Raw genomic sequence first — 13,267 nt, forward strand, 5'->3', positions numbered from 1 at the left:
TGGGAGGAATCAGTTAATAGGCATTTATCAAGTTCTTCTTATGCATTATGCACGCTGCTAAGCCCTGGGGATGCAAAGAAATATGTTTGTCCTCAAGGAGTCCACATTCTAATAATGGAGATCATAAGTAAATAAAGAGGTGTGTGTATACAGACACACACATACAACACATCATACATATATGTGGTTTATACAGAATACACCAAAGGCACTCTCATAGGGGATGACACTAGCCAGCTGGGGAAAGTCCTCTTTTAGGAGGTGGGATTTGAGCTGCACCAGAGAAGCTGAGGGGAGAGGTGAGGAGAGAGCTTTCTGGACCTGAGGGACAACCAGTGAAAAAGTACAGAGAAGGGAGATGGAGCATCCAGCAAGAAGGTCATGTTGTTTGAGGTGAGTAAAGTATCAGAAGATAGAAAAGAAATGAAAGGAAGGGAAGGGAAGCTTATGTATGCAAAGGATTTATGAACAGTTTTAAATATAAAAGTCCATGTTTGATTCTGGAAATAATAGGGAGCCCTGGAGTTTATTGCATGCAGGAGTAACATAGTTAGATCTGCTCCTTTGGAGCAGCTAAGTGGAGGATGGGTTGTAGTAGGGAAAAGACTTGAGGCAGGCTGGCCAACCAGAAGGCCATCACAATAGTCCAGGTGTGAGGTAGGAGGCCCTGCATGAGGTGGGGGCCACAAGGGTGGAGAGAAGGTAACATATGTAAAGGATGCTGGAAAAGGTTCAGTTTTGGATATTTTAAGTTTGATATCCCTGTAGCATTTTAATTGGTGAAGTCCAAAAGGCAGTTGGTGATAGGAGACAAGTATTCAGGAGACCAGGATTAGATATATAGATGTGGGTGTCATCTACAAAGAGATAACTGTGCTCATGAGAGAGGATGGGATTTGAATAGAATGAGAAGAGGGCACAGGATAAAACTTTGAGGCATGTCTACATTTAGTGAGCATGAGTTGGACAAAAAGCCAGTAAAAGAGATTGAGAAGTAGAAGAAAGCAGAGAACATGGTCTATTGGCAAGTTAAATGAAAGGGGGGAGAAAGAAATGAGAAGAAATGAAAGCAGTGTTTAGTGCATGAAGGCTGTAAAGTCAAGAGTAAGATACACAGACCTGACATGGAAGGTAACAGTGAAAAACTGACAGATTTTAAGAGGTGGCAAAAGAGAAGAGATTTCAAGCACTTTATTTTATATGTAAGGCACTATGCAAAGTTAGGTAGAGGCTCATTTACTGGAGTGGAGTTAATGATTTCAATTCCTGCCTCAGATACTTATTAGCTGTGTGACTCTGCCTGACTCAGTTTCCTCACATGTAAAATGGGGATAGTAGTAGCACCTACCTCTGAGTTGTTGGGAGGATAAATTATTATTAAAGTGCCTTAAAGAACTCTATTACTATCATTATAAAAGGAGGGACTACATGTTGTAGCCAGGGAGACTGGAAAATTCAAGCTGGAGGTGATCAAAGCTGGAACTAGGGTTATTGCTGGGCTGTTAGGGGAAGAGGTAATTTTCTTAGATATTATTGGGATCAGGAAACTGGGGGCCAATGAGGGTAGAGAGTGGGTGAAGCAATAATAAGCATGGAAAACAAGTTTTACGTTCACAGAAAAAAATAAAATGCTGTTTAATAACAGCCTAGATTGACACCCTCATTTCCTTCTCAGGCCATCATGCATACAATAGCTAAACTCTCTTCCCTTCCCTACCTCAGCTCCTTGGTTCCAGGTTCCAATTTCCAGGCTATCCTCTGACTTGAGTCCCTTGCCTCCTTGTTCTATTGCCCATCATGCCTTGTCAGGCTCTAACCTTTGGAATACTCCCATCTTCACTCCTATTCATGTGCTGCTGAATGGAGATGTAGAAAGCTGTGAAAACGTGATGACTGGGTCTGCTACAAATTTATACATAATCTCAACAGGGTCCTCATTGCTGTAGGACATTCTTTTTATATATTTCACAGACAATTCCCTCTCCCACTCACCACGGCAACTATTCTAAACCTTTTTCATCCAATTTCGAGCTTCCCAAAATGTTCTCAATTGCATCCTATCTTCCAAAAGATTGTTCCTTTTGACATCCTTCAATTTCTCCCTTCCTACTGGTTCCTTCCATGATGCTACTACAAATGTGCCATTGTCTCCCTCATCCTTAAAATCCTGCATTTGATCCTACTAGTCCTGCTAGGTAACTCTGAAGCCTCTCCTCCCCTTAGTGGCTCCTCTCTGAGAAAGTCCTCTACCTTGGGTGCCTCCACTTCCCCTCCTTCCCTTTTACACTCTGAAATATAGCTTCTGACATCAACAGAAACTACTTTTTCAAATATTACCAATGTTATTTACTGGCCAAATAGAATGGCCTTTTCTCATTACTCATCCTTTTTGATATCTCTGTAGCCTTTGACACTTGCTAATCATGTTCTTCTCCAGTACACCCTTCTCTCTCTCCTAAGTTTTTTGTGACACTACTCACTCCTGGTCTTTCTCTGACCTATATGACCACTTCTCAGTCTTCTTTGCTGGATCTTCATTCAGGTCACACATGCTAACCATAAACATCCCTCCAAAACTCTGTGATGAATTCATTTATATTTATCCTCAATAACATCTCACTTATTGATCTCATCAGCTCCCATGAATTCAGTTATTATGTCTATGCAGCTCTAATCTTTTTCCTGGGTTCCAATCTCCAAGTGCCTCTTAGACATTCTGAACTGAATTCTTATAGGCACTTCAAACTCAAATATCCAAAGCAGAATTCAAGCCTTCCCACCCCCAAACTCACCTCTCTTCTCAACCTATCACTGTTGAGTGTATCACTGTCTTCCAATATCACCATCCTCCTCAATAAACTTCAGTGATATCAATAAACTTCAGTGATATCCCCTAAGATAAAATATTAAATCCTGTAATTGCTATTTAAAGGCCTTCACATCCCTCCTGACCTTTTCATCTTCTTACACTTGCCTCCCATTCAAATACTCTTATGATCCAGTGACACTGGCCTTTTTGCTCTTCCTCTGAAAGAATGCTCCATCTCCCTTCTCCATGACTCTCTACTGGCTGTCCTAGAATGTTCTCCCTCCTCACCCCTCCTCCTGACTCTCCTCGATTTCTTTTAATGCTCAGTTCAAATCCTACCTTCTGAAAGTCTTTCCCCAACTGCTACTGCCTTTCCTTCTAAGATTTCCTCTCATTTTTACTCTATCATTTGGACATCTCCATTTTTGATCTCCCTGATTTGAATGTGAACCCCTTGAGGTCAGGGGCTGTGTTTTAGCCTTTCTTGGTGTCCTTAGCACTTAGAAATATGCTTGACACAGAGTAAATGCTGAGATGGCAAGAAAATGGTATAGAATCAGAATGAGACAGAGCTCCCCAGAGAGAAACGAGTCATCATTTGGAGACTAGAAAAAACCCATTATATATAATATGGAAAAATAAAACCAGTTACTTGTTTTGTAGTAACATTTCTTCTATAGGCCTCTGTAGACAAAACCTTACAGATCTGACTTTTTTAATCAACCAAAATGCTAAAAGTCCATATTTACCTGGCGGGCAAGAGCTGTGGCTTTGCTCTGAGCAGATTTGACAACAATGACCTCTTGGGGAGTGTCCCAGTTCAAATATCTTTTTGAAAGAAAAAAAAAAAGAGGCTTATTAATTTGGGATCATCTTTTGGTATATTTTTATTCAAAGATGATGGATACATCCTTTTACAAGGCAATGCTATTTAACTAAGAGTGGGCTGTTGGGAGGATCAAATGAGAGAGATATATTTTTGAAAATCCTTACTTTCTAAGTAACAAGTCTAAGACAGAAGGGCAAGGGCAGCCAACTGGGTTAAATGACTTGCCGAGGGTCACACAACTAGGAAATGTCTGAGGTCAGATTTGAATCCAGATTCTCCTGACTCCAGGCCTGGTGCTCTATTCACTATGCTAACTAGATGCCTCTCAAATGAAATATCTGGCTCATAGTAGGTGCTTAATCAATGTTTTCTCCCTTTTCTAAAACAAAATATTTTATTAATATTTGTAAATCACTGAAAAGTTCTGTTAGAATGTGCAAAATAGCGTCTTAAAGTGTAAATGTCTCTTCTTAATAATTTCCAAGGCTTGGTACTTTAAAATGTTGTGTTTGATCTGCCAGTATCAAAAATTAATTGGTAATAATTAAGATGAAGAAAAGCAAGCATAGACTTTTAAAATGGAAATCTTATAAAAATCCTAAGTAAACAAGTGATGTTCTATTTCAGCATTCAAATGCACATCCATTTCAAAATGTATCGAATTTGCTTAGTTGATGGTGATAAGCAGTTGTGAGCATCATCCTGGACTACCTCAGTCAGAAGTAATCCCTCCCTCCTCTGAACTAGCTTGACATTCTGTACCTCTCTTATTTCACTTTCACATTCTACCTTTTACTATGATCACTGGCAAACACACATTGATTATCCTACTAGACTATGAGATCAATAAGTGCGGGGGGGTAGTTTCTTCTTATTTGTTTTTTTTAATCCTCCATAGGCTCTGTCACAATGCCTTATGCATAGGACCATAGAATTTGGGTTGTAAGGACCTTTAGGGACCACTGAGCCAACTCTCTCATTTTACAGATGAGAAAATTGGCTCAAAGTGGCGAAAGGACTTGTCCAAAGTCACAGTGGTGACTGGATTTGAACCCAGGACTTCATGACTCCAAGTCCAATAATTTATCCAGGCTGCCATTCAAGAATTCAAGGCATAAAAGGAACTAGATGAATATTTATTGACTGAATGAACAAATCAAACTTTTAGAACAAAATAGTCCTTAGAAGAAATAGCCTGAAATTTGGTGATAAATTTTTTTTAAGACTGGCTTAAATTTTGTTCTACAGTCTAAGATGTAAAGTTTATTTAAGAGACAGGCCAGGTAAACAGGGGGCTGGTGTTATAAGTACTCAAATGCCAGTTATGTGTGGGAAACATATCAAAAGGAGAGCTCAATACATTGTAAATCATAAGTCCTGGAAAATAAGTATAGAGTACTTGCTAATAAAAAACTTGGCCTTAAAAGTGACTTCACAGTTTCATACCTGAATTTGCAATAAGAAGCAAGATAAACTTTCTCTAGTACTTCTCCATTATTTGCAGATATACGAAGTAGCCAGTTATGAGCAGTGAGTGCTATGAGGGACGATCTGTAATCTGATGGATTGGGCAGTATGTCCCCCTAGACAAAAAATAAGTGAGGTGTGAAAAGTCTGAATTTAGCCATGAACAAGGGAGATGGCCTAGCAGCCAAAGAAAACAGCCAAACGCATAAGGAAAAATTCAAACCAAGATGCAGCCTGGGAGAGAGGAACATTAAATGCTCAAGTATACCAGTCCTATTCATTAGGATGGAAGAGAGCTAAGGTTGTGTGTATATAAGGTTGCATTCATTAATAACTCCTAAAAATAGATCTGTCATAGAAATATGTCTGAAATTTGGCAATTAAGTGCCACATGGAAGAATTTATCCTACTTCTTCTGTCTTGCTTTATATGACTTCTTTTACTTCAAAACTCTTGTTATATGCCTAAGAAACAAATTATACTAACTGCTTTGCTGTTCACTCTTGGTTCTATTCTAGTCTCAATCTTTAACAAAATGCTATCTGGGACTAAAAAGCAAAAGGGGAAGGAGAGGTGGACATTCATAGTGGTGCAGGGTCCTTTTACTCTTAATAAATTACTCCATCCAATAGTTTAGTTGCTGTGCCATCTGGAAGTAGCCCCTAATCTCATTGGGTAGCTGCCACAAGGTGGAAGTCTAATGCAACAAGAAGGAGTGAAGGGGGAGGGAGCCTGCATTGGGTTTATCAGATAAGAACATGATTGGAAAGATTAAGGGAAATGGGAAATTTCGGATCTAGCCAGTGTTTCCTTAGGCTGAGAAGAAAGGCTTTGCAGTGAAAAGGAAGCAGACATAGTCATCTCTTCATAAATGGTTGTTAAATAACTAAATTAGTAAATAAATATATTGCATATAGGTATGTTAAATCCCCCTTTCACCCTTCTTCCAGATGTCAGGAAAAGTTAAAAAAAAACACAAAACCAAAATAATCCAAGCCCTTCTTGTTTATCTATTCTATATTGAGGTTATCACTCTATACTTTAAATAATGCCTAGGTACCAATTCATTTTAAGCTATATATACAACTATACTGGCAATTTTTCCTACCCCTACCTGATTCACTCCTCAAGTCTAAGTACAAATAACATTCCTAGACAGTAAAAAGCTTTAAAAGTAGAATATTATCAACAGAATGTTTCTTTTTTTTTTTTTTTGTCTTTGAATCTCCATTGCTTAGTATAGTTGCTTGACACATAGAAGGTGTTTAATAAATGCTTGCTGATTGACAATACACTTCTAGATATTTTTCCAAGAAAAATGTTCTTTAATTTCAAATAAAGGGAGGAAAATTGCACAGAGGCAAAGTTAGGAACTAGGCAATAACATCTTCCACTTATGCATGACTGCCCTTTATTTCACTAGTGGTTTGTCCTGGTATTGTCAAAAAATGCAATTAAATACTGAAGAGGTGGCCTTGTAACCATTAAAAAAGAACTTTAGCAGAAAAGAGCTTTATTTGGCTTTCATTCTGATACAGTGTAAATTATTTCTTGGCAAAATGAAACAAACCAAGCCATTCTTATGGTTAGAGTTTAGGTTTGCTCTCATACTTTGTACCTTTGGATGTTAAGAATGCAAAAAATACTGGCTTTAGAGTGAAAAGACCCAGAGGGCCTAGGTTTGAGGTCTAATTCTATAATCTGCTGCTAGCTGAGTGATCTTAGTCAAGTCACTTCTCTGGAACCCAGTTTCCTAGGCTTTTTTCTAAAAATAGATTTATTATATATTTTTTACCATTCATTAAAAATTTTTTTTAAGTTCCACATTATTTCCCACCCTTCTCCCACTCATTGAAAAGGGAAGAAATGTGATATCAATTATGCATGTGAAATCATGTAAAATATATTTCCATTTTAGCCATGTTGCAAAAAAAAAAAACCACAACAAAAAAAAAGAAGAAAAATAGAGTGAAAAATTATGCTTTAATCTTCATTCAGACTTCAACAATTCTCTCTGGAGGTAAATAGCATTTTTCATTATAGGTCCTTCGGAATTGTCTTGGATCACTGTATTGATGGGAATAGCTAAATCATGCATATTTGATTATCTTATAATAGTGCTGTTGGATTGTAAAGTGTTCTCCTCCTTTTGCTTATTTCATTCGGCATCAGTTCATGTAGGTCTTCCCAGAATTTTCTGAAATCATCCTGCTCATCATTTCTTATAGCACAATATTATTCCATTACAATCATATACCACTACACATGGGCATCTTCATAATTTATCACCACAAAAAGAGCTATTATAAATACTTTTGTACAAATAGGTCCTTTTCCTTTTTCTTTGATATCTCTGAGATACACATCTACCAGTGGTATTGCTGATATTAATTTATTGCCCTTTTGATCATAGTTCCATTGTACTCCAGGATGGTTAACTCAGTTCACAACTTCATGAACAGTATTCATCAAGGTCCCAATTTTTCCATATCCTCTCCAACATTTGTCATTTTCCTTTTCTGCCAGATTAGCCAATCTGATAAGTATGAGGTTGTATCTCAGAGTAGTTTTAATTTGCATTTCTCTAATCAATAGTGATTTATAGCATTATATGATTACAGTTTTGAGTTCTTCTGAAAACTGCCTGTTTATACCCTTTGATCATTTATTAATTGGATAATGACTCATATTTCTTTATATATTTGAGATATAAGGTTTTATCAGAGAAACTTAGAGCAAAATTTCCCCCCTAGTTTCCTGATTTAATTCTAATTGGCTGTATGTGGGTTTTTTTGTGCAAAACCTTTTAAATTTAATGTGATTAAAATTATTCATTTTATTTCCTATGATGATCTCTAACTCTTATTTGGTTGTAAATCCTTCTCTTTTCCATAAATCAAACAAGTAAATTTTTTCATGCTCCTCTAATTTGCCTATGATATCAAGGCTAATAAATGAAAGGGAGGTTGGACTAGATGATATTGAAGATCCCTTCTTCCAGTGCTAACATTTTATTAATCTATATCCATGGGGTTTTTTTGTGTTTTTTTTTTTAAATCCTTAACCTCTCTGCACTGGTTCCTTGGTGGAAGAGTAGTAAGGGTGGGCAATGGGGGGTCAAGTGACTTGCCCAGGGTCACATAGCTGGGAACTGTCTGAGGCCAAATATGAACCCAGGACCTCCCATCTCTAGGCCTGACTCTCAATCCACTGAGCTACCCAGCTGCCCCCCATCCATGTTGTTTTGAGCAAAGCTACATTTAAAAAATAAAAACAAAACTATAAATATTATTAATGGAGTAATAGAAAAAAGTTTCCAGACTGAGCTATCTACTGGAAAAAATTATTTTATTTTACCTTTTCTCTTGATAAAGGACATAGATTCATATTATATATTCATCTGAAATATCATAACATTCAAATAGCTGTGTAATATGATTTTCCCAATAAACAAATACTGTGTATTCATGCTGTTAGGACAGTAGATACAATAATAATTTAATTTTAAAAAAATGTATAATAAAGGAAGTTTGATATTAAAATCTCCATCTTTGAAATTTTTGTCATTTGCTAGTCCTCAAAAGTTTTGAATACAAAAATGAATTTTGTTACAAATACTGATTAAAAATGAAATTATTCATTTTAATTAATTATTAGTATCAAACTATGAAATCAAATTATTAAATTATGCAAATAATTTAAAATAAATTATCAAACTATGGGAATTTCCTAATGTTTATTGTTTTGTGATGACCACACAAGGCAATCAAAAGAAATAATTACTTCTTGAATTCCTTGGATTTTCAGAAGATAATCCCCTACTGAGTTTCTCTAATCATAAATCATCTCAAATTTCTCTCCTACTTCTAACACTTTGTGATAACTGCCTTTTTGCCCCATATCAATAACAAACTGTCTTTCTAGAATGAAACAATTTTTTTTACATTTACTAGCAGATTCTGGGAAGACAAGTCTTACCACAGGGCACTCCCACAATAAAGCGTCCTCTATTTTTTCTGATTTAGAACACTTTGGCATCTCATAACGCTTTCTTGGCTCTGCTGCAACACTGAGGAAAAATGATAACAAATGATCACTCTTAAGAAATTCTACAGTTGATAGGTGGTTTTATCCATTCTAACTGGTTACTGAATTACCCTTTTTATAGTTCTTCATTTTCATGAAGTGCCACCTTGACCTCAAGCCACACAGAATGAATCAAAAGATTTTCTTTTTCCTCCCAAGAAATTTTCCCTGAATAATTCCAATTTAAAAATAAGTACCATTTAAATAGGGGAAATATACTAGTAGTGGGATGTTCAGGTCCCTAATTCTGAGCCTCTCCTTTAGCTGTAAAATGGGACTGAAAAGTTCCTTCATCACAAGGTTGTTATGAACATTAGATAAGATATGAAAAGAGCTTGGAAACTTTCAAGTGCAATGTAAATCTGAGCTCTTGTTATTCTTCAGGAGAACTTTCTCTAGGACACTATCTTATTGGACAACCAGATGCCTACTTGATTCATTTTTGTCAGTCCATCAACTCTAAGACTGAGCAGAGTAGCACAGGATTGCAAATAAGAAGTGTTTCTAATGAAAAATTTTGGTTATCACAACCTTCTAGCAAGAGAGCCCAAATCAGTACCATCCATTCATAATAATGAATGAAATGTTTTCAAAACTAACCCTAATCACTTTGGTTACTGGCTATTGTTAGTCTATTATGTGATGTGAAACACCATCAGCATTCTAAAAAATGTTATTTCATTTATTTTTTTATTCAGGACTTCTGATTTCATTGTTAGAGGAAATTGTGGGAGAGGAAATGCCATTCAGTGTTTGCCTGGAAACTATTCTGGAACTAAACTGTTCTAGAATAAAATCTTAAATCTTGCCAGGAGGCACTCTATATTTGCCTCAAACAGAACTGGAATCCAGGCCATCCAAACTCTTGAATTGTTTTCTATCCTGTAGTCAACCTACATGATAAGAGAATTTGCTGCTTTAATTTAGAATTTAGAGAGCTGAAACAGAACAACAAAAAATTTGAGATTCCAAACATTCAAAAATTGTTTTGCCACTAAGACTTTACCTTGAATTCTTTACCCCGCCCCCATTTGTTTCATATTGCTACCTCACCAAGCACAAGATGGTGTTTCTCTAGAAATTCTGGGGAAATTTAGAATCAGTATGAGCAAAGAGGTGTAATAAATGTGAATTTTCACAAAAAAATCACCTGCTGACACAGCACCGGTAATTGTCAAAATATATTCTTCCTCTCTCATAGGCAATTGGTGATTTAGAATGAGTTGTCCAAACATTCTTGAATTTAGTGCTTTTCTGAAAGATAAAATGGATGCTGTATTTACAATTTGGTCAACAGTTTGGTCATATTCTCTCCAAGTGACAGGGAACCAACTTAAAGTTAGCTAGCCAAATGCAAAATGGATGCTCTCTTAAGTAAAGTGAAAACTTTAATTAAGTAAAATTTCAAAACTGACCTGGCAACTTGCAAATCATTCTCTACTAATACTTTTACATTGAAATGTGGTTGCATGACTATTGTGGATATTAAAATTAGTTAGCAAGGCTTTTAGAGAAAAAGCATTTAAAAAATTAAAATAACAAAAAAGGAACAGTGACTAGATACTAAGAAATAAAACAGGCAGTTCAGTAACCAATAGTAAAGCTTCTGCCTTACTTTTTTGTCTGCTTTTTCAGCCATAGTAGATGGGGAGGGTAAGGCTGGAGACTTGCCTAAGTTCTGGTAGAAGTGGGAGTCTGCGTTTCCCAACAGGAGGGAAAAGAAAGATCTTGTGGGCACTTTGCTTGATTTTTAATTATTTTTGATCTGTATTAGTGTGCATTAATCAATCTCCTCATTTGAAGACCCTTCAGTGCCCCTCCCTCTCTTTATGTCTTCCTTAACAACTGCTCATCTAGGGAAACCACATTTAAAACAACCCAATTTGCTTCCTCCTCCAACTCCACCCACGCAACTCCAAGCAAAACCTATCACCTCTTCCAGGAGGTGGGGGGTGGGGTTGGGGAGATCTTTCTTTAGCTGATCTCCGCAGAGTAAATATTCCGATCCGTGCAAAGATCCACCCCTATTCCTGAGGCCTGGAAATGAAGCATTCAACTCACCTCCAGGAAGAAAGGTGATAGACTCAAATGGAAGATTCTTTTTTTTCAGATAAAGCTACGGTCGGAATTTGTTTTGACTATGAATATTTGTTACAAGGACTTTTTTTCCCCCCTCCTTTGGAGGGAGGGGATAGCAAAAAAAAATTAGAGGAAAAAAGAGAGGGGATCCTTGAAACATTCAAGAGAATAGGGCAGTCAGTATGAAACACAAAGGAAGAGAGCTTTGAAAAATCACTTGATGAATGTATGATGTATTTCTAAAAGAAAAGCAATGTATGTAATGAGAGACCCGCAGTTTTTTGTACAATCCTTTTTTCTGTTGTCGTATATGGAAAGTCCATTTTATTTGGTATTTAAATTCAAAATAAAAACATTTAATTAAAAATTTAAATATTGGTGCGGGGGTGGGGTGGAGGGAGGAGGAGTGAGAAGATGAAAGAAAAATGACAGCAGTTACCTGGCACACCAGCTTCCTCAGGATCCCCAAGTTTGTCCTTTGGACCATCCCTGCATCGTTAGAGAAAAAGCCCTGGGCCCTTCTGCTCAGCTGGCTGCATATGTTGGGCTTCCCTCGGGCCCGCGGACGCCCGGAGGTCGAATCCGAGCACATCTGGGGGAGTGGCAGGCCCGGGGAAAGCGCGCGGAGGTCCCCCTGGGGCCGGGCGTCGGGCACGAAGGCTGGACTGGCGAGTGATCAGAGAAAAGAGCCACTTCATTACCTCGTCGGGCCAGGGCCCGGGCCCAAGTAGTCCCGGGCCATCCTGCTCTGCCCTTCCCCAACCCTGAGAAAGAGCGGCCTTCTAATTCCCGGCTCTAAGCTCCGCGGAGGTGGGCGGGGGGCGGGGGGCGGGGGGGCGAGAAGGAGAGGACCTGGGGCAGCGGGGAGAGGGCGGCGCGAGGGAGAGTAGGACCGAAGGGAACTTTGGCTGGAGAGCGATTGGGATAATCCGTGCTTGGCACTGAGGTTCAGAACCCCGGGGTAGGTGACCCAGAGCTGGACCGGGGGGCCTACACTGCAGCAGGCCTTCTAGGCGGACGCAAAGAGGGGAAAGAAAATAGACCCACTTCCTGGAGGCCTGGAGGCCCACCCGGTCTCCGGCAGAGGTAGTAGAGGATGCTCCAAGACTCAGTTCAAGCAGTGTGCCTCCCCTCCCCCTCCCTTCCAAGGCACCCGGAGGGGAACAAAAAGAGGCCGCCTCTCCACCTTCGGCCTCCGAGTGCCGCTAGCTCCCCGGGAAATGTAGTTTCCGACAGTCATGGAACATGCTTCCGGACTATCATTCCCATCAGGCTCTGTGCGCGGAGGGCGGGGCTAGGTGGATTGGGGTGGAGTTGTTCCCGCCCTCGTGTAGAACCACGTGGTCCTTACAACCTGGTCAGGCTAGGCTTGGGACCAGCGGGCCCAGGTTAAGTAGATTCTCCATTGGGGAAGGCAGGATTCGTGTCTGGACAGCTAGACGAGGAAGAGAGGAATTGGTCAAGGGCTGTGTACGGGAGATGCTTTGCATTCCCTTTTGCAGACCTTTGGTCCCTGCTAATACAGCTCTCTCTGCATCCCTACTGTGAGTCCTTGCTCACATCCTGGGTCAGGGACCGAGAGGGGCGCTGTGTTCCGGCGTCCAAGCTCCTTCTTATGCAAGAAGGGAGGGTCTTGTCTAAACCAGAAAATCGAGCGGCTCATTAAAGGTATGTTACTCCTCCCTGGGCCCCTTCACTTTCATCCACGCCCCACTCCACCCTTAAAACCAGCTTCCTCATCAATATTCAGTATTCACTATTTATTAAACAGCCTATTGTGTGTCCACTGTGCTTTACTGGGCAATGGGTGTATAAACTAATGAAAGTTTTATTAAGCTCCTACTAAGTGCAGAAAGCCATTCTGGGCTCTGGGAAATGAAAACAGTCCCTACTCTAAGGGAACTTGCTTTCTAGTGGGAATAACAACTACACATAGAAACATCTACAGCATCAATATAAAGTGAATAAAAACAAGTACATACTAAGTTATTAAATAC

The 13,267-nt window shown here is 39.0% G+C and overlaps 1 protein-coding gene across 1 annotated transcript in view; it reads right to left on the reverse strand.

The window, feature by feature from the left end:
* DCAF17 (DDB1 and CUL4 associated factor 17) overlaps positions 1-12,539 on the reverse strand; it is a 30,795-nt gene extending 18,256 nt beyond the window's left edge. The window contains 6 exon segments of the mRNA XM_044666511.1: positions 3,559-3,637; positions 5,085-5,221; positions 9,084-9,174; positions 10,342-10,445; positions 11,710-11,935; positions 12,457-12,539. Coding sequence (XP_044522446.1) covers positions 3,559-3,637; positions 5,085-5,221; positions 9,084-9,174; positions 10,342-10,445; positions 11,710-11,935; positions 12,457-12,539 — 720 coding nt within the window.
* Between the last annotated feature and the right edge of the window lie 728 nt (positions 12,540-13,267).

The sequence above is a fragment of the Gracilinanus agilis genome, chromosome 3, assembly GCF_016433145.1.
Source record: "Gracilinanus agilis isolate LMUSP501 chromosome 3, AgileGrace, whole genome shotgun sequence".
NCBI lineage: Eukaryota > Metazoa > Chordata > Mammalia > Didelphimorphia > Didelphidae > Gracilinanus > Gracilinanus agilis.